The sequence below is a fragment of the Cuculus canorus genome, chromosome 24 (genome assembly GCF_017976375.1).
Source record: "Cuculus canorus isolate bCucCan1 chromosome 24, bCucCan1.pri, whole genome shotgun sequence".
Classification (NCBI taxonomy): domain Eukaryota; kingdom Metazoa; phylum Chordata; class Aves; order Cuculiformes; family Cuculidae; genus Cuculus; species Cuculus canorus.
This window is the reverse complement of record NC_071424.1, coordinates 5,910,924-5,930,485: the sequence shown is the minus strand read 5'-3', so window position 1 is coordinate 5,930,485 and position 19,562 is coordinate 5,910,924. Positions and strand designations below refer to the sequence as shown.

The following is a 19,562-nucleotide window of genomic DNA, read 5'->3' as shown; positions in this document are numbered from 1 at the left end:
TAGGTTCCAGTGAGGGGGTGCCACTGCCACCTTGTTATCATGCTGCTGTCACCCTGTGTCACCCTGCTCTCATCCTGGGTGCTGGCAACTGAGTGCTTCTGTCACCCTGCTGTCACCCTATGTCACCCTGTGTCACCCTGGGTGCTATCAATTGAGTGCCTCTGTCACCCTATGTCACCCTGTGTCACCCTGGGTGCTAGCAATTGAGTGCCTCTGTCACCCTATGTCACCCTGTGTCACCCTGGGTGCTGACAACTGTCACCCTGTGTCACCTTAGGTGCCAGTGACTGTGTGCCACTGTCACCTTGCTGTCACCCTATGTCACCCTGTGTCACCCTGGATGCCAGCACCCAGACGACGCTGCCATCACCCTTTGTCACCCTGTGTCAGCCACCCTGCTATTACCCTGGGTGCCGGCAACTGGGTGCCTCTGCTGTCACCCTGTGTCACCCTATATCACCCTGGGTGCTGGCAACTGGGTGCCACTGCCACCCACCTACTGTCACCTCAATGTGACGCCCAATTTTGCCCCACAGTCAACTACGACAGCTGTCCCCGTGCCATCGAGGCCAGCATTTGGTGGCCCCGCACCCGCTTCGGGCTGCCTGCCGTGGCCCCCTGCCCCAAGGGCTCTGTCGGTAGGTGGCAGTTTGGGGACAAGGTGGGGGTGGCACCGGTGGCACCCTGGGAAGGGGCCAGGGGGTGATGCCATGGTGGCACCACTCAGATGAGGGGGGACAACACCGTGGTGGCAATGGGACTTGATCTCTGGAGAGCTATGCCATGGTGGCACTGGTGGGATGGGGTGGTGGCATTGTGGTGGCACCACTGGGATCAGGCGTGGGGTTGACGTTGTGGTGGCATTGTTGGCATGGAGCTGTGTTGGGATGACCCCATGGTGTCACCACTGGGACGGTGACCCTGTGGTGTCACCACTGGGACAAGTCAAGGGACAGACATGGTGGTGGCAGAGCTGAGATGGAGCTGGGGTGGTGGCACTGGGGTGGCCCTACTGGGATGTACAGGAGGTGATGCTGCGGTGGCATTGCTGGTGTGGAGCTGCATTGGGTTGACCCCACGGTGTCACCGCTGGGCTGGTGCAGGGGTGGTGGCCCCGTGGTGTCACTGCGGTCCCCCTGTCCCCTAGGCACGGCGGTGCGGCACTGCGATGAGCACAAGGGCTGGCTGCCCCCCAACCTCTTCAACTGCAGCTCGCTGGCCTTCGCCGCGCTCCGGGGATGGGTGAGTGGTGGCAGGGGACACGGCCACGGGGACGGTGCCACCGCCGCAGCCCCGCTGATGGTGCCACCCGTCAGGCGGAACGGCTGGCGCGCAACGAGTCATCGCTGGACCCGGTGCAGTCGCAGCACGTGGCACTGCAGCTGCACGAGGCCACGCGCCGCACGGCCGCCTACTTCGGCAGCGACCTGCGCCTGGCGTACCGGCTGGCCAGCCGCCTGCTCCAGCACGAGAGCCACCAGCGCGGCTTCCGCCTGGCGGCCACCCAGGACATCCACTTCACCGAGGTGTGACATGGGGACAGGGGACACGGGGATGGGCACCTCCTCAACTGGGGACGGGGGGCATGAGGATGGGTACCTTCTCAAGTGGGGATGGGGGACATGGGGATGGGCACCTTCTCAATTGGGGACAGGGGACACGGGGATGGGCACCTTCTCAGTTGGGGACAAGGGACATGAGGATGGGCACCTCCTCAACTGGGGACGGGGGACATGGGAATGGGCACCTCCTCAACTGGGGATGGGGGACATGAGGATGGGCACCTCCTCAGCTGGGGACAGGGGACACGGGGATGGCACCTCAACTGGGGATGGGGGACATGGGGATGGGCACCTCCTCAACTGGGGATGGGGGACACAGGGATGGCACCTCCTCAGCTGGGGATGGGGGACACGGGGATGGCACCTCCTCAACTGGGGATGGGGGACATGAGGATGGGCACCTTCTCAACTGGGGACGGGGGACACGGGGATGGGCACCTCCTCAGCTGGGGATGGGGGACACGGGGATGGGCAACTACTCAACTGGGGACAGGGGACATGGGGATGGGCACCTCCTTAACTGATAATTGGGGACACAGAGATGGGCACCTCCTCAACTGGGGACAGGGGACACGGGGATGGGCACCTCCTCAACTGGGGACGGGGCACACGGGGATGGGTACCTCCTCAACTGGGGATGGGGGACACAGGGATGGGCACCTTCTCAATTGGGGATGGGGGACACAGGGATGGGCACCTCCTCAGCTGGGGATGGGGGACACTGAGATGGGTACCTCCTCAACTGGGGACAAGTGACACAGGGATGGGCACCTTCTCAGCTGGAGACAGGAGCCCAGACTCCATAATGATGGGCATCACCACAAGGGCAGAAGTCAGGCAAAACCATGATGGGCACCTCCTCAACTGGGGATGGGGGACACAGAGATGGGTACCTCCTCAACTGATAACTGGGGACACGGGGATCAGCACCTTCTCATCTGGAGACAGGAGCCCAGACTCCACAGTGATGGGCATCACCACCAGGGCAGAAGTCAGGCAAAACCGTGATAGGCATCTCCTCAACTGGGGATGGGGGACATGGGGATGGGCACCTCCTTAACTGGGGATGGGGGACACAGAGATGGGTACCTCCTCAACTGATAATTGGGGACACGGGGATGGGCACCTTTTCAGCTGGAGACAGGAGCCCAGAATCCACAGTGATGGGCATCACCACCAGGGCAGAAGTCAGGCAAAACTGTGATGAGCACCTCCTCAGCTGGGGACACGCACCACGGTGATGGGCAGCCATATAGGAGAGGGTGTTGATAACAGAGTTCAGACACCACAGTGATGGGCACCTTCTGAGCTGGGGAGAGAAGCCCAGATGCCAGGGTGACGGGCACCCTAAGAGGAGGGGGTGTTGCATCAGCTGGATGCAGGAGCCCATGCACCACAGTGATGGGCAGCACAGCTAGGGCAGAGTCTGAGCACAGTGGTGATGGGCACCCATATAGGAGGGGGGGTCGTTAACAAAGCCCAGACACCATGGTGATGGGCACCTCCTCAACTGGGAACAGGAGATCAGATGCCATGGTGGTGCGTGCCTTTAGGGGACAGAGTGTTGTGTCAGCTGGATGCAGCATAGTGATGGGCACTGCAGCCAGGGCAGAGGCCAAGCACAAAGGTGATGGGCATCTGCATAACTGGGGACAGAAGCCCAAATGTCGGGGTGATGGGCACCCCTTCAGCTGGGGACAGGGTCCCAGACACTGAGATGATGGACACCCTCGAGGGCCTTTCCCATGGCTGGCGCGTGAGCCCAGATGCCACCCCTCAGCTGGATGCTGGGGTGCTGGGAGGGGGTGATGGCACAGGAGGCCAAAAGTCAGGTTACAGGCACTCCTTCAGCTGAGGGGGTTACAGCACTCCCGACTCCAGCTGGCAGTGCCAGGGTCCCCACCCTGTGAGCCTTGATGAGAAGCAAGGCCAAAGGCAGGAGGGGAGAAACCCCTTGCCCAGACACCACGGTGAGGGGCATCCAGCGGCACTGCCACCCCTGCTGTCCCCAGAACCTGCTGCGGGTGGGCAGTGCCCTGCTGGATGCCAGCAACAAGCGGCACTGGGAGCTGATCCAGCAGACGGAGGGAGGCACGGCGTGGCTGCTGAAGCACTTTGAGGACTACGCCAGCGCCCTGGCACAGAACATGCCCCAAACCTACCTCAGCCCCTTCACCATTGTCACCCCCAACATTGGTGAGTGCGGACCCCGGGGACAGGGACACGCGTGTGCCTGAGGGGAGCGTGCATGTGCCTGGGGACATGGGCATGGGTGAGCCGGGAGACACATAGGTGCCTGGGACATGGACATGTATGTGCCTGGGGACACACGTGTGCCCTTGGGTTATGAGTGTGCTGGAGACATGGATATGTGTGTGCCCAGGGCACATATGTGTGCCTGGGGACACTTACGTGACTGGGGACATGCATGTGCCTGGGAACGTGACTTTCCAGGGAAACGGGGAGTGCGTGCCCAGGGCTGTGTGTCTCTGCATGATAACAGCTGGGGACACGTGTGTGTCTGGGGATACATGTGCCCGGGGACAGGCATGTGCCAGGCTTGCGGGGGAAGGGGGGGTGGGTGTGCCCACGGGACACATGTGTGCGAGGGGACATGAGCATGTGTGTGCCCAAGGACACGCTTGTGCCTGGCGGCGTGGACATGAGCACCGTGCCCCCCACTGCTCGTGCCCAGGGGACACACGTGTGTGCCTGGGGGCCACCTGCCTGGAGGTCTGCATCACGGGCACCGGGGGTCATGGGTGCCAGGGGCTGTGGGTGCTGGAGTCCGTGGGTGCCGGGGTCCGTGAGTGCTGGGGTCCATGGGTGGTGGAATTCGTGGGTGCCGGGGTCTGCAGGTGCTGGGGGGGTTGCGTGCCAGGGTCCGTGGATGCCAGGGTTCATGGGTGCCAAAGATCCATGGATGCCAGGTCCATGGATGCCAGGGTCTATGGGTGCCAAAGGTCCATGGATGCAAGGGTCCATGGATGCCAGGGTCCATGGTTGCTGGGTCCATGGGTGCCATGGTCGCCATGGTCCATGGGTGCCAAAGATCCATGGGTGCCAAAGATCCATGGATGCCAGGGTCCATGGGTGCCAAAGGTCCATGGTTGCTGGGTCCATGGTTGCTGGGTCCATGGGTGCCATGGTCCATGGGTGCCAGGTCCATGGGTGCCAGGGTCCATGGGTGCCAAAGATCCATGGATGCCCGGTCCATGGATGCCAGGGTCCATGGGTGCCAAAGGTCCATGGGTGCCAAAGGTCCATGGGTGCCAGGGTCCATGAGTGCCAAGGACCTCCATGGATGCCAAGGGTCCGTGGGTGCTGGAGTCCATGGCTGCCGGGGTCCATGGATGCCAGGGTCCATGGTTGCTGGGTCCATGGGTGCCATGGTCCATGGGTGCCAAAGGTCCATGGGTGCTGGGGTCAATGGATGCCAAAGGTCCGTGGGTGCTGGAGTCCATAGGTGCCGGGGTCCATGGGTGCCAGGGTCCATGGATGCCAGAGTCCATGGGTGCCAAAGGTCCATGGGTGCCAGGGCCCATGGGTGCTGGAGTCTGTGACTTCCAGGGCTGTGGGTGCCAAAGGTCCATGGATGCAAGGGTCCATGGATGCCAGGGTCCATGGTTGCTGGGTCCATGGGTACCATGGTCCATGGGTGCCAAAGATCCATGGATGCCAGGTCCATGGATGCCAGGTCCATGGATGCCAGGGTCCATGGGTGCCAAAGGTCCATGGGTGCCAGGGTCCATGTGTGCCAGGGCCCATGGGTGCTGGAGTCCATGGGTTCCAGGGCTGTGGGTGCCGGGGTCCATGGGTGCTGGGGCTGTGCGTGCCAGGATCTGTGGGTACCGGGCACACGGGTGTCGTGGTGCCGCAGTGGTGTCGGTGGTGCGGCTGGACAAGGGCAGCTTCGCGGGCACACGGCTGCCGCGCTATGAGGCACTGCGAGGGGAGAAGCCCCCTGACCTGGAGACCACCGTCATCCTGCCCGACAGCGTCTTCCGGCCCCCCGAGGGCAGGCGTGAGTCCAGGGGAATGGGGGGATTGGGGTGAGGGGGCAGGGGGTGGGGGACCCCAGCACGCAGGGGGCTGGCAGGGTTGGGGGGCATCCCCACATGGCCATGGGTCTGGCGGGTCTGAGGACACTGGCTTGATGCTGGCAGGGTTGGGGGGACCCTGGTGTGGCCGTGGGGTTGGGAGGGTTAGTAACGCTGATATGGGGCTGGCAGGGTTGGGGACCCCAGAACGGGGCTGGCAAATGTAGGGGGACGCCAGTGTAGCTGTGAGGCTGGAAAGGTTGAGGACCCCAATGTGGCCATGGGGCTGGCAGGGTTGGGGGGACCCTGGCATGGGGCTGGCAGAGTTGTGGGGACACTGGTGAGGCCATGGGGCTGGCAGGGTTGGGGGGACCCTGGCATGGGGCTGGCAGAGTTGGGGGGACCCTGGCATAGCCATGGGGCTGGCAGGGTTGGGGGGATCCTGGCATGGGGCTGGCAGGGTTGAGGACCCTGGCGTGGGGCTGGTGGGGTTGGAGACACTGCTATGGGGCTGGCAGTGTTGGGGACCCCAGTGTGGCTCTGGGGCTGGCACAGCATCGTGGCAACCCCTGCCCACCCACCCCAGACTCCACCGCCGGGCACGGGCAGCCACCACAGGGCGTGCAGGAGGAGGATGAAGAGGCTGCTGAGGAGGAGGAGGAGGAGGAAGAGGAGGAAGAGCAGGAGGAGGTGACCCTGGTGACCCGACGCAAGCGGCACCCATCGCTGAGCAAGGGCCAGGCCATCGCCAGCGTCATCATCTACCGCACGCTGGCTGCGCTCCTGCCCGAGCAGTACGACAGCGACAAGCGCAGCCTCAGGTGCCGCGGGCATGGGGGGCACAGCGGGCTGGGGAGGGTGCTTGTGGGGTTCCAGGGCAAGGGAGGGCATCTGTGGGGCACTGGGAGATGGGGAGCCAAGGGGGTGCCTGTGGGGTACCTAGGGGGGCTTACAGAGGTGACTGGGGAGGATCGCCGTGGGGTGCTGGAATGTGGGGGGACAGGGAGGGTCTCCTTGGGGTGCCATAGTATCTGTGGGGCACTGGGAGATGGGGACCCAAGGGGGCACCTGTGAGATGCCCAAGAGTGGGGACACAGGGGACAGGGAGGGTTCCCATGGGGTGCCAGGGCAAGGGAGGGCTCTGGGGTGCTGGGACACTGGGGACAGAAGTGTCCCCAAGACATGTCCAGGACAGGGTGCTCATGGGTGCTGGGATGTGGGGAGACAGGGAAGGTGCTCATGGGGTGCCCAAGTGTTGCAGACAGGGGTGTCCCCAAGTTGGTGCCAAGGCAAGAGAGGGCACTGGGGTGCTGGGACACAAGGGACAGGGGTGTCCCCAGGGCATGCCCAGGACAGGGTGCCCGTGGGTGCTGGCACAGGGGTGCCGTGGGGCACTGCGGGGGTCAAGGTGGCTGTGCCCAGGTGGGGGTCCTGACCCGTGTCCCCAGGGTGCCCAAGCGACCCATCATCAACACGCCGGTGGTGAGCATCAGTGTGCACACGGCGGGGACGCAAGCGCCGCGGGCATTGGCCAAACCCATCACCCTCCAGTTCCGGCTGCTGGAGACCCAGGAGCGCTCCAAGCCCATCTGTGTCTTCTGGAACCACTCCCTGCTGTGAGGGGACAGGGACACGGGGGACAGGGACACGGGGGACAGGGACACGGGGGACAGGGTGGGGGTGGCATGCAGTGGGTGGTGGTGGAGTGGCCCTGGCGGTCATGGGTGGGTGGCATGGGACAGAGCCATGCCCGACAGACCTGTCCTGGTGGGTGACATCCCTGGTGCCAACAGCTGGATGGGTGACATGGGGACACGGGGTCCATGGGTGCCAAAGATCCATGGGTGCCACTACAGTGGCAGTCTTGTCACCACTGGGTGTCAAAGGGATGGGGCCACCCTGGGCAGCCTTCACCTTGGTGCCACGGGCAGGTGTCCTGGGGACATTGCTGTGGGGTGGCAACCCTGAACTTGGTGGCATGGGTGGTGTCCCAGAGGGGTCCCGGGGGTGTCCCGGGCGGTGGCTGAAGGTGTCACACAGGGCCGGTGGCACGGGCGGTTGGTCGGCGCGGGGCTGCGAGGTCGTCTTCCGCAACCAGAGCCACGTCAGCTGCCAGTGCCACCACCTCACCAGCTTCGCTGTCCTCATGGACATCTCCCGCCGCGAGGTGCGACACGGGGGAAAGAGGGGACACGGGGAACGCGGGGGGGGACACCGGCACAGGGTCTGCAGGCACGAGCACAGAGCTGGCAGGCGACACTGGGGGTCTTGCAGGGACAGGAGGTGCCACTCCGTGGGGCAGGGCTGAGGGGTGGCAGGGGTGGGGACAGGGTTGTGGGAGTCTTGGGAGAAGGGGGCGTCAAGTGGGGCAGGGATGGGGAGGAGGTGGGTCTGGGAGCGCGTTTGGGTCTGGGGTTGTGGCTATGGATGGGGTCGTGTGGGGCTGGGGCAAGGCTCAGAGCTGGGGCGCGTGGGTCTCAGGGTATGTGTTGGTGTCAGGGCGTGTCTCCGGCCATGTGCCCGGCACGTGGCGCGTTGACGCCTTCATCCCTTGGCAGAACGGCGAGATCCTGCCGCTGGCGGCGCTGACCTACGCGTCGCTGGGCGTGGGGCTGGCGGGGCTGCTGCTGGCCGTGCTGGCGCTGGGGGGGCTGCGGGGGCTGCGCTCCAACCGACACAGCATCCGCCGCCACGGCGCCACTGCCCTCCTCCTCGCCCAGCTCGTCTTCCTCCTCGGCATCAACCAGGCTGACAGCCCGGTGAGGGGCTGTGGGGCAGGGCGAGCCCCCCAAAAGCACGGGGGAGGGGGGCTACAAGGGAGGGAACCAGTGGGTGGAGGCAGGTGGAGTGGGTCTAAAGGGAATGGGGGTCTCAAAGGTGTCGGGGTCTCTCAAAAGGGGAGATCCTCAAAGGGTTGGGGTATCTCAAACAGAGGGTCCTCAAGGGGTTGGGGCTCACAGGGTGTGTTTCATGCGGGGGTGGGTTATGGTGATGGGGTGGTTCTCCTGAGCGGAGCTGCAGAGGGAGGGTCCCCAGCGCTTGTGCTTGTGGCTTGGGTGGGCATAGAACCATAGAATCACAAGGTTGGAAAGGACCCACTGGATCATTGACTCCAACCATTCCCAACACTCCCTTAAACCATGTCCCTCAGCACTTCATCAACCCCTCCCTTGAACACCTTCAGGGAAGGTGACTCCCCCCTCCCTGGGCAGCTGTTCCAGTGCCCAATGACTCTTTCCGTGAAGAATTTTTTTCTGATATCCAACCTGAACTTCCCCTGGCGGAGCTTCAGGCCATTCCCCCTTGTCCTGTCCCCTGTCACTGGGGAGAAGAGCCCAGCTCCCTCCTCTCCACAACCTCCTTTCAGGTAGTTGTAGAGAGTAATAAGGTCTCCCCTCAGCCTCCTCTTCTCAAGGCTCTCTCAGCCGCTCCTCGTCAGTCTTGTTCTCCAGCCCCCTCACCAGCTTTGTTGCTCTTCTCTGGACACACTCCAGAGCCTCAACATCCTTCTTGTGGTGAGGGGCCCAGAACTGAACACGGTACTCAAGGTGCGGTCTCACCAGTGCTGAGTACAGAGAGAGAATCCCCTCCCTGGATCTGCTGGTGACCCCATTTCTGATCCAAGCCAAGATGCCATTGGCCTTCTTGGCCACCTGGGCCACCGCTGGCTCATGGTCAGTCGGCTGTCAACCAGCACCCCCAGGTCCTTCTCTTCCATGCAGCTCTCCAGCCACTCTTCCCCCAGTCTGTAGCACTGCACAGGGTTGTTGTGCCCCAAGTGCAGGACCCGGCATTTGACCTTGTTAAACCTCATCCCATTGGTCTCAGCCCAGCGGTCCATCCTGTTCAGATCCCTTTGCAGAGCCTCCCTACCCTCCAGCAGATCGACACTTCCTCCCAGCTTAGTGTCATCTGCAAACTTGCTGAGAGTGCACTCAATGCCTTCATCCAGGTCATTGATAAAGACATTGAACAGGGCTGTACCCCGTATGGAGCCCCGAGGCACAGACCGGGCTCCCACGGGTGGGCTGGGGCAAGGGGGGGTTGTGGGGCGGGGGTGCCGGGGTGGTGCTTGGTGGCTCCGTGGGTGTGCGAGGCAGGACGGTGACGTGTGGGGCGCAGCTGGCGTGCACGGTGGTGGCCATCCTGCTGCAGTTCCTCTACATGAGCGCGGTGGGTTGGGCGCTGCTCGAGGGGCTGCATCTCTACCGGCGCCGCAGCGAGCCCCGGCACGTCGACCGCGGGCCCATGCGCTTCTACCATGTGCTGGGCTGGGGGCTGCCCGCCTTCATCACCGGTGAGGCCTCCGGCACAGAGCTGGGCTCTGCCTGTCCCCCTCAACCCCACCACCTGCCCCGAAACCCACCTCTGCCTCAAACCCCTCTCCTGCCCCCCAACCCTGCCCCAAACCCCACTCCTGCACCCCAACCCTGTCCCAAACCCCACTTCTGCCCCCCAATCCTGCTCCAAACCCTGCTCCTGCCCCCCAACCCTGCCCCAAACCCCTGGTTCACTCCACCTGGATCAACGCTTTAGGAGCCCCTGAACCAACTCCCCAGACAGTCATTGCCCCGCCCCGTCCATAGCCCCGCCCACATCCAGTGTAGCCCCACCCCATGGCCATAGCCCCGTCTGTGTCTGCTATAGCCCCTCCCACCCCAGTCCCGCCTTTGGTCTGTGGCCCCGCCCCACTCCAACCCCGCCCCACTCCAGCCCCGCCCCTTGGACCATGACCCCGCCCACCCTCTCCTGTCCCCGGCCCCTGGCCCCGCCCACCTTAACATGGCCCCTTGGTCCGTAGCCCCGCCCACTCTAATTCAATCCTGCCCCCTGGTCTGTGGCCCCACCCCCACTCCAGCCCTGCCTCTTGCACCATGGCCCCGCCCACCATCTCCTGTCCCCGGTCCGTGGCCCCACCCAGTTCCATGGCCCCGCCCACCTTACAATCACCCCTTGGCCCCTAGCCCCGCCCACTGCAATTCAAACCCGCCCCCTGGTCTGTGGCCCCGCCCACCTTAAAACTGACCCCCCTAGTCTGTGCCCCGATCAGCAGCCGCACCCTGATCCATGGCCCCGCCCCCGAACACTGGCTCCGCCCCATGATCTACGGCCCCGCCCCCATCTGTGGCTTTGGTCCATGCCCCCCTGTCCATGGTCCTGACCCTCAATCACTGGCTCCGCCCGTCCATCCATGGCCCCACCCCTTCATCCATGGCCCCACCCATCCCAGTGGCCCCGCCCCCATGTCCATGGCCCCTCCCCCCGGTCCCTGCCTCCCCCGTGCTGCTGTGACCGTGCCCTCCGCAGGGCTGGCGGTGGGACTGGACCCCGAGGGCTACGGGAACCCCGACTTCTGCTGGCTCTCCATCCACGACAGCCTCGTGTGGAGCCTGGCGGGGCCCAGCGCCTGCGCCGTGGCCGTGCGTACGGGGACTGGGGCGCGGGACCCCTGGTGCCCCCACCCCACACTCACCCCGTTGCCCCGCAGGTCAGCGTCCTCTTCCTCGTGCTGGCAGCCAGGGCTACCTGTGCCACCCCCCAGGGCTGCGAGAAGAGGGGCACGTCGTGAGTCCTGGGGGCACGGGCAGTGGGGCAGGGGGCACATGGGGCAGCAGGGGCTGCGGTGGGGTCCACGTGGGGTCCGCGTGGGGTTTGCGTTGGGGTTCTCATTGGGGCACATGTTGGGGCCTGCATGAGGTCCGCATGGGGTGCATGTTGGGGTCTGTGTGGGGTGCACATGGGGTGTGCATTGGGGTGCATATGGGGATCCTCCTGGGGTGCATGTTGGTGTCTGTGTGGGGTCTGCGTGGGGTGCATGTTGGGGTCTGCGTGGGGTGCACATGGGGTGTACATTGGGGTCCGTTTGGGGTGCATGGTGAGGTCTGCATGGGTTGCGTGTTGGGGTCCTCGTGGGGTGTGTGTTGGATGCATGTTGGGGTCTGTGTAGGGTCCACGTGGGGTGCGTGTTGGGGTCTGCGTGGGGTGCGTGTTGGAGTCTCTGTGGGGTCCACATGGGGTGCGTGTTGGGGTCCGCTTGGTGTGCGTGTGGGGTGCGTGTTGGGGTCCGCGTGGGGTGCGTGTTGGATGCATGTTGGGGTCTGTGTGGGGTCCACATGGGGTGTGTGTTGGGGTCCGCTTTGGGTGCATGTGGGGTGCGTGTTGGGGTGCGTGTTGAGGTCTGCATGGGTTGCACATGGGGTGTGCGTTGGGGTCCGCCTGGGGTGCGTGTTGGGGTCCGCGTGGGGTACACATGGGGTGTGAGTTGGGGTGCGCGTGGGGTGCGTGTTCGGCTGCTGACACCCCCCCAGCTCTGGGCTGCAGACGGCGGTGGTGCTGCTGGCGCTGCCCACCCTGGCCTGGCTCCTGGCGCTGCTCTCGGTCAACAGCGACGCTCTGCTCTTCCACTACCTCTTCGCCATCTCCAACTGCCTCCAGGTCAGTGAACCTCCTGCCCCACAGAGACTGAGCCTCCTACAGCCCTTCCTGCCCCCTATAGTGCCCCCTCCAGCGTAGGCACCACCATGCCCCTATACTCCGACAACCCATGGATCTCCCTATGCTCCCTATAGCTGTTTATGCTGCATATAGCTTCCTATAGCCCCCTATGGAACCCCTATAGCTCCCTGAACCCCCAATATCATCACCCCCCACACCTGTGTCACCCTGTCGTGGTGGGTGACCCAAGGATATCACTGTGGGGTTGCAGCCTTGGCCCTGGTGTCACAGGTGGATGGTGACAGGGTCCTGGGTGGCGTCCCCCCAGTGTCCTGCCCCTCCCTGCACCCCTAGATGTGTCTGTACCCCCACACCCCCGCACCAGGCCACCCCCTCCCTGCAGCTGCCCATCTGGGGACACCTGTGGGGACACAGAGGGTGACAGGACGGGCACACCCCAGGAATCAGCCCCTCTCCTGGGGGGTGCCTGGTGGGCACAGGGGGTCCCTTCACCTACTTTGGGGTGCTAATGGGGCACTCAGTGGGTATGGAGGTCCCTCACCCTGTTTGGGGTGCCAGTGGGGGCACCTGGTGGGTATGGGGGTCCCATCTGTTGGGGGTGCCAGTACCCCCATGTGCCTCCCTCTCCCCTCAGGGCCCCCTCATCTTCCTCTTCTGCGTGGTGCTGAGCAAAGAGGTGCGGCGCAGCCTGCGGCTCAGCTGCGCCCGCCGGCGTGCGCCCGACCCCACGTTGGCCACCAAGTCTACCCTGACCCCCGTGAGTGCCAGAGAGGGGCTGGGAGGGTCTGGGGGACCCCAGGGGGGGCAGTGGCAGCCACTGGCCATGGTGGTGACGTCTCCATCCCCGTGGCAGGCCTATGGCTGTGACAGCACCTACGTGGCAGGGCGGTTGTACCCCGTACCTGCCGGCGGCTCTACCGGCTCCTTGCACAGCACCGCCCGCTCCGGCAGGAGCCACCACAGCTACATCCCCTTCGTGCGCCGGTACCGCTGGGACACCGCCTGGGGACGGGGGGTGGTGGGATGGTAGGGTATGGGTTGGTTGGGAGGCAAGGTGGTGGCGTGGTAGAGTAGCATGGTGTTGGGGTGGTGGGATCATAGAATCATAGAATCACTCAGTTGGAAAGGACCTTCGAGATCATCATGGCAGGTGATGGGTTGGTGGGGTATCACCGTAGAAGAATGGTGGAATGGAGGGGTGGTGGAGTGATGGGATGGGTGGAGAAGTGGCGTGGTGGTATGATGGATTGCTGGGGAATGGGTTGCTTGGGCGGTTGGGTGGCATGATTTTGGGGTGATGGGATCATAGGATTGTAGAATCATAGAATCGCTAGGTCGGAAAAAACCATTGAGGTCATCATGGCAGAGTGATGGGTTGGTGGGTATCACCGTAGAAGAACGGTGGAATGGAGGGGTGCTGGAGTGATGGGATGGGTGGAGAAGTGGCATGGTGGTGGGGTGATGGGTTGATGGGGAATGGGTTGCTTGGGCAGTAGGGCGGCATGATTTTGGGGTGGTGGGATCATAGGATTGTAGAATCATAGAATCACTAGGTCAGAAAAGACCATTGAGATCATCATGGCAGGTGATGGGTTGGTGGGGTGGTGAGATGGTGAGATGATGGGGAATGGGTCGGTTGGGAGGCAGGGTGGTGGGGTGTCCTGGTGACAGGGTGAGGAGCGTGGGGCTGGCGTGGCAGCACAGTGGTGGGTGGGATGGTGGTGGGGTGTCCTGGTGGCGCTGGGTGCAGGTGTCCCCTGTCCCACAGGGAGGACTCGGGGCTGGCGGGCAGCCCTGGGCAGCAGGTGCTGGCCGAGCCAGGGGGGCTTTTCCTTGACACCCAGGACCAGCACGAAGGTAAGGGCGTGACGTGTGATGAGTGCATCCAGCCTCAGCCCGGCTGGGGGTGGGGGGTCCTGGGCACTCCCTGACCCGTGTGTCCCCCCAGAACATGACACGGACTCGGACAGTGACCTCTCGCTGGATGACGACCACAGTGGCTCCTTTGGCTCCACACACTCCTCTGAGAGTGAGGATGAGGCCCCCCCTGGCTGGGATGCCCTACCCGGACCCCCCCTGCTGCCCCCCACCCCTGGTAACAGCCTGGGGGGGGCACCCGGGGGGATAGGGGGGGCCCTCACTATGGTCAGGGTGTGGATGGGGGGCACCCTGGCTGGGGTGGTGATGAGGGGGCCCCCAGGGAAGGGGAGGGGGTCCCTTACCTTGTCTGGGGAGGGGGAGTCCCACACACTGGCTGGGATGCACGGGGAGGCACCCAGTGGGTTTTGGGGGGGGTCCCCTGCCCTGGCTGGTGTCGGGAGGGGGCACCCAGTGGTTTTTAGGGGGATCCCCACCCAGTGGGCCCCTCAACCAGCCTGGGGTGCTGATGGGGGCACCCAGTGAGTTTGGGGGGGGTCCCTCACCATGCCCAGGGTGCCAGGGGTACCCCGTGCTGATGGGGGTGGGGGCGGGGGTCCCTCACCCTGTCGGGGGCACCCAGTGGGTAAGGGGTGCCATGCTCTGGCTGGGATGCCAGGGGGGCACCCAGTGGGGTGAGGGGGGTCCCTCACTCTGCCCATCCCAGCAGCAGCCCCCCTCCCCTGCAGGTGACAGCCTGGTGGCCCCAGCGCAGCCGTACTGGCCGGGGGAGTTCGTGACAACAGCGAGTGAGAGCGAGGGGCCGGGGGGCAGCGAGACCCTACGCGTGGAGCCAGTGGGGGGCGAGGGACCCCTCCGGGGTGAACCGCCCCGCCTCAATGGCGAGGCGCCCCCCAGGATCCCTCCATTGCTGCCCCTGCCCCATCCCCACAAAGGTATGAGTGCTATGGGGTGGGAGGGGGCACCTCAATGACTCCCCAAACCTTTGGGTGATGCCCACAACCTATCCCCCCCCAAACCTTTGGGCGATGCCCACACCCCATCCCTCCCCAAACCTTTGGGCGATGCCCACACCCCATCCGTCCCCAAACCTTTGGGTGATGCCCACACCCCATCCCTACAAAGGTTGGGATCCCGTAGGTGCCATGGGGGGGGCACCTCAATAACCCCACCAAGCCCCTGGGTGATGCCCCCACCCCATCCCCACAAGGGTACGGGTTCCCCACAGCCGAGGGGGTGCCACGAGGTGGGTGGTGCAGCTCGATGACCCCCCCCCCCAAGCCCCTGGGTGATGCCCCCACCCCGCAGGCATCCTGAAGAAGAAGGGCCTCCCCGCCATCAGCGAGCGGGGCAGCACCCAGCGCCTTGGGCCCCCCCCGCCGCCCCCCACCTCCTCGGGCAGCGAGGGCAGCAGGGTGGGGGTCCCTGCCACCCCCCGCCCCCGCCAGACCCTGCAGGAGCAGCTCAGCGGCGTCACCCCCATCGCTATGAGCATCAAGGCGGGCACCGTGGACGAGGACTCCTCCGGCTCCGAGTGAGTGCCCGGTGGATGGTGGCCATGGGGTCCCATCAGTGCCCACGGGGCAGCTGTTGGGTGCCCATTGGGTGCCAAGGTCCCCTCGGGAGACCATTAGGTTCAAGGGTGGCTGTTGGGTGCCCAGGTTCCTCTTGGGTGACCATTGGGTGCTAAGAGTGCAGATTGGATTCAAGGGTGACCACTGGGTACCCATCAGGTGCAAGAGTGACTGTTGGGTGCCCATCGGGTGCCCATTGGGTTCAAAGGTGGCTGTTGGGTACCAGAGGCCCTCTTGGGTGACCATTGGGTTCAAGGGTAACTGTTGGGTGCCCATCAGGTGCAAGAGTGACTGCTGGGTGCAAGGGTGACTGCTGGATGCCCATTGGGTGCAAGGGTTCCTCTCAGGTGGCCGCTGGGTGCTAGGATGCACATTGGGTTCAAGGGTGACCATTGGGTGCCCATCAGGTACCAGGGTTCCTCTTGGGTGCCTGTTGGGTGCTAGGGTGTACATTGCTTCAAGGGTTCCCATTGGATACTCACCAGGTACAAAGGTTCCTCTCAGGTGACCACCGGGTGCTAGAGTGGACATTGGGTTCAAGGGTGACCATTGGGTGCCCATTGACTGTTGATCGGGTGTCCATTGGGTGGCCAGGTTGCCTGTTAGGTACCCATCAGCTCTAACTGTCCATTGGGTGTCTGGGGTTCACATTGGGTGCTGGGGTTCTTCTGGGTTCCCATATGGAGCCAGGGATCCCATAGGGAGCTGCGGTTCCCATTGGGTGTTGACCGAGTGCCCACTGGGTTCAGAGGAGCTCATTGGGTGCTGGGGCTCCCACTGGGTTCCATTGGGTGCCCATTGAGCACTCACGGGATTCCCACTGGGTGTTGATTGGGTGCCAGTTGGGTGCTCATGGGGAGCTGAGTTTCCTCTTGGGTGCTGGGGCTCTCATTGGGTGCCAACTGCATTCCAGTTGGGTGCTGGGGTGTCCATTGGGTGCTGCAGCTTCCATTGGTTGCCCACTGGGTTCCACTGAGTGCCCTTTGAGCGTTGATTGGATGTCGATTGGGTGCCCATGGGGAACTGGGGTCCCATTGGTTGCCCACTGGGTTCCACTGGGTACCCTTTGAGTGTTGATTGGATGTTGATTGGATGCCCACAGGGAACTGGGGTCCCATTGGTTGCCCCCTGGGTTCTATTGGGTGCCCTTTGAGTGTTGATTGGATGTCGATTGGGTGCCCATGGGGAACTGGGGTCCCATTGGATGCCCACTGGGTGCCCTTTGAGTGTTGATTGGATGTTGATTGGGTGCCCATGGGGAACTGGGGTCCCATTGGTTGCCCCCTGGGTTCTGTTGGGTGCCCTTTGAGTGTTGATTGGATGTCGATTGGGTGCCCATGGGGAACTGGGGTCCCATTGGTTGCCCCCTGGGTTCTGTTGGGTGCCCGTTGGGTGCCCACGCGGTGGCGGGTGGTGGTGTGGCACTAACCCCCCCTCTTCTCTCCCCCTGCCCCCTCCCTGCCCAGATTTCTGTTTTTTAATTTTCTCCATTAATCGCGGGGGCCCGGGCGCTCCTGCCCCCCCCACCCCCTCCATGTACCCCCCAGGCGAGCGCTGGGTGCCTCGGCCCCCCCCGCCCCGTCACCCATCATCTGTCTTGGTTTTGTCCCCCCCTTGTGCCCCCCCATCTCTGTGTCCCCCAGGAGCGACGAGACCTCCATCTAACGGTGACCCGGTGGGTGGCCTCTGCCCATGCCATCGTGCCAGGACTTGGGGGGTGGCACCAGGACTGGGGGGTGACACCAGGATGGGATGGTGGCACCGGGATGGGGAGCATCTAACGGTGACCCAGTGGGTGTCCCCTGCTCGTGCCACTGTGCCAGGGGTGGCACCAGGATGGGGAGGTGGCACCAGGATGGGGAGGTGGCACCAGGATGGGGAGGGGCATCTAAAAGTGACCTAGTTGGGTGTCCCTTGCCCATGCCACCATGCCGAGGGGGTGACACCAGGATTGGGGGTGGCACCATGATCAGGGATGACACCAGGACTGGTCGAGGGGGGGGCATCTAATGGTGACCTGGTGGGTGTCTCCAGCCCATGCCACCACGCCAGGGGGGTGGCACAAGAATGGGGGGGCCTGTGGCACCACACTTGGGGGGGTGACACCAGGATGAGGGATGGCACCAGGATGGAGGGGCATCTAAGGGTGGCCTGGTGGGTGTCCCTTGCCCATGCCACCACACTTTGGGGAGTGACACCAGGATTGGGTGACACCAGGATGGTTGGGGGCATCTAAAAGTGACCTGGTAGGTGTCACCTGCCCATGCCACCACATTGTGGGGTGGCACCAGGAGAGGGTGGCACTGGGATGGGGCGGGGTGAGGGCATCTAAAAGTGACCTGCCAGGTGTCCCCAGCCCATGCCACCACACTTTGGGGGTGGCACCAGGATGGAGGGCACCTAACAGTGACCCGGGGGGGGGGTGTCCACTGCCCATGCCACCACGCTTTGGGGGGGGTGACACCAGGATGGCAGGGGGACACCTGGATTGGGCTGGGGGGGCATCTAGTGGTGACCTGGTGGGTGTCCCCTGCCCATGCCACCGCCCTGGGGGGAAGACACTGGAATGGGGGGACACCAGGATGGGTGGGGACACCAGGATGGGACACAAAGCCACAGACACCCCCCCCTCCCCATGGCACTTTGGATCCTGGCAGGGCTTTTTCCCCACCCCTTTGCCCCTGGGAGGGTGGTATCGGGGTCCCCCCCAGCACCGTCTCAGCCCCCACCCGGTGGAGGGTTTTATTTAAAAAATACATGAAAAATACAAAAAAAAAAAAGGATATTCCCCTCCCCTGCCCAGTGCCAACCCCCCCAAGTGGGGGGACACGGATGGCGGGGGGGGAATCAGTTGAGGGGTGCAGGGATGTATGCCCCCCCCCGCTCCCCGGTACTTTGTGTGACACAGGGAGAGGCTCAAGTGGAGGCACACCGGAGGTGGGGGGGGGAGAAGGGGGGAGGGTGAGACCCCTTTTTGGGGGGGCGAAGGGGGGTTTCCTACTGCTGGGACCTTTTGTAATTAAAGCAAAACCCAACCGCGCCTCTGCCTCATCCTGGGGGGGCCTCACTTTGCCTCCCCCACCCTCGCCCCCTGCCTCAGTTTCCCCAGTCGCTGTCTGCCTCACCCCAGGCCAGGGGGGTTGGGGGCTGTGAGCTCCTCTGGGCGAGGCGGTGCGGGGGGGTCACCTCGGAACACTGCTCGCTGCCGGCTTCCGGGGGGCGCGGAGGCGGCTCTGGGGGGGGGCTGGTTTGCACCCAGAGCCAGCAGCTGGGGGGGCAACCCGTGTCGCCCCTGCGCCTGCAATGGGGAGAGCGGCCATGGGGAAACTGAGGCACGGGGGGAGGAAGCCCCTGTGCCTGCAATGGGGAAACTGAGGCACGGAGGGTGGGGCAGGGGGGGAACCATCCCAGTAGCACCCAATCTTACCTCGGGGTGGGGGGGCCCCCCCCGTCGGGGTCCGTCCGGGTGCCCTTGCGCCGGCGCTGGGTGCGGGGACGCGGCTGGAGGGGCCGGTGAGGGCCCTGCCTCGTGGCTGGCGGGCAGCAGGGGGGCCGGGGGCAGTGCCCCCCCTCGCCTTCGGTGGGGCTGCAGAGAGAGAGAGGGGTGGGGCATGCAGGGCCATCCTGACCCCCACCCCACCGTGCGGCGAGGGGGTCCCCTTCTTCCACCCCATAGTGTGGGGACCCCATAGTGTGGGTCCCCCAAGGTTTGGGTGCCCCATGGCATGGGTATCCCATGGCACCTGTGCCCCACGGCGTAGGTTTGGGTGCCCCATGGGGTGGCTGCCCCATGGAAAGGGTGCCCCAGAGCATGGCTGCCCAAAGGTTTGGGTGCCCTCAAGGTTAGGGTTGGCCCAAGGTTAGGGTGCCCCATGGCTTCATTGCCCCATGGCGTGGGTCCCCCAAGGTTTGGGTGCCCCATGGCATGATTGTCCCACGGCGTGGGTCCCCCAAGGTTTGGGTGCCCCATGGCATGATTGCCCCACGGCGTGGGTCCCCCAAGGTTAGGGAGCCCCACGGCTTGATTGCCCCACGGCGTGGGTCCCCCAAGG

The 19,562-nt window shown here is 64.3% G+C and overlaps 2 protein-coding genes across 3 annotated transcripts in view; one reads left to right on the top strand and one right to left on the bottom strand.

Annotated features, from left to right (window-relative positions):
• The window catches only part of CELSR2 (cadherin EGF LAG seven-pass G-type receptor 2), a 38,253-nt gene extending 19,884 nt beyond the window's left edge, over positions 1–18,369 (top strand). The window contains exons 16-35 of one of the 2 annotated variants that reach the window (XM_054087788.1): positions 537–638; positions 1,148–1,242; positions 1,317–1,526; positions 3,575–3,758; positions 5,443–5,586; positions 6,189–6,423; positions 7,051–7,218; positions 7,643–7,769; positions 8,161–8,361; positions 9,725–9,899; positions 10,910–11,022; positions 11,091–11,167; positions 11,911–12,037; positions 12,693–12,815; positions 12,912–13,042; positions 13,827–13,915; positions 14,007–14,153; positions 14,665–14,871; positions 15,245–15,470; positions 17,154–18,369. In XM_054087788.1, the coding sequence (XP_053943763.1) occupies positions 537–638; positions 1,148–1,242; positions 1,317–1,526; positions 3,575–3,758; positions 5,443–5,586; positions 6,189–6,423; positions 7,051–7,218; positions 7,643–7,769; positions 8,161–8,361; positions 9,725–9,899; positions 10,910–11,022; positions 11,091–11,167; positions 11,911–12,037; positions 12,693–12,815; positions 12,912–13,042; positions 13,827–13,915; positions 14,007–14,153; positions 14,665–14,871; positions 15,245–15,470; positions 17,154–17,175 (2,903 nt within the window). In that variant the 3' untranslated portion in view covers positions 17,176–18,369. Of the gene's footprint in view, positions 1–536; positions 639–1,147; positions 1,243–1,316; positions 1,527–3,574; positions 3,759–5,442; positions 5,587–6,188; positions 6,424–7,050; positions 7,219–7,642; positions 7,770–8,160; positions 8,362–9,724; positions 9,900–10,909; positions 11,023–11,090; positions 11,168–11,910; positions 12,038–12,692; positions 12,816–12,911; positions 13,043–13,826; positions 13,916–14,006; positions 14,154–14,664; positions 14,872–15,244; positions 15,471–17,153 lie in introns of those variants that run through there. The other variant, XR_008453534.1, reaches the window with a different exon arrangement.
• Positions 18,370–18,377: 8 nt separating this feature from the next.
• On the bottom strand, positions 18,378–19,389 carry LOC128854433 (proline-rich protein 2-like). Its single transcript, XM_054087789.1, has 2 exons — positions 18,938–19,389; positions 18,378–18,808 (listed from the first exon to the last, which is right to left on the bottom strand). Exons 1-2 carry the CDS (start codon positions 19,321–19,323, stop codon positions 18,607–18,609), a joined length of 588 nt encoding a protein of 195 aa, XP_053943764.1. The 5' UTR covers positions 19,324–19,389; the 3' UTR covers positions 18,378–18,606.
• Between the last annotated feature and the right edge of the window lie 173 nt (positions 19,390–19,562).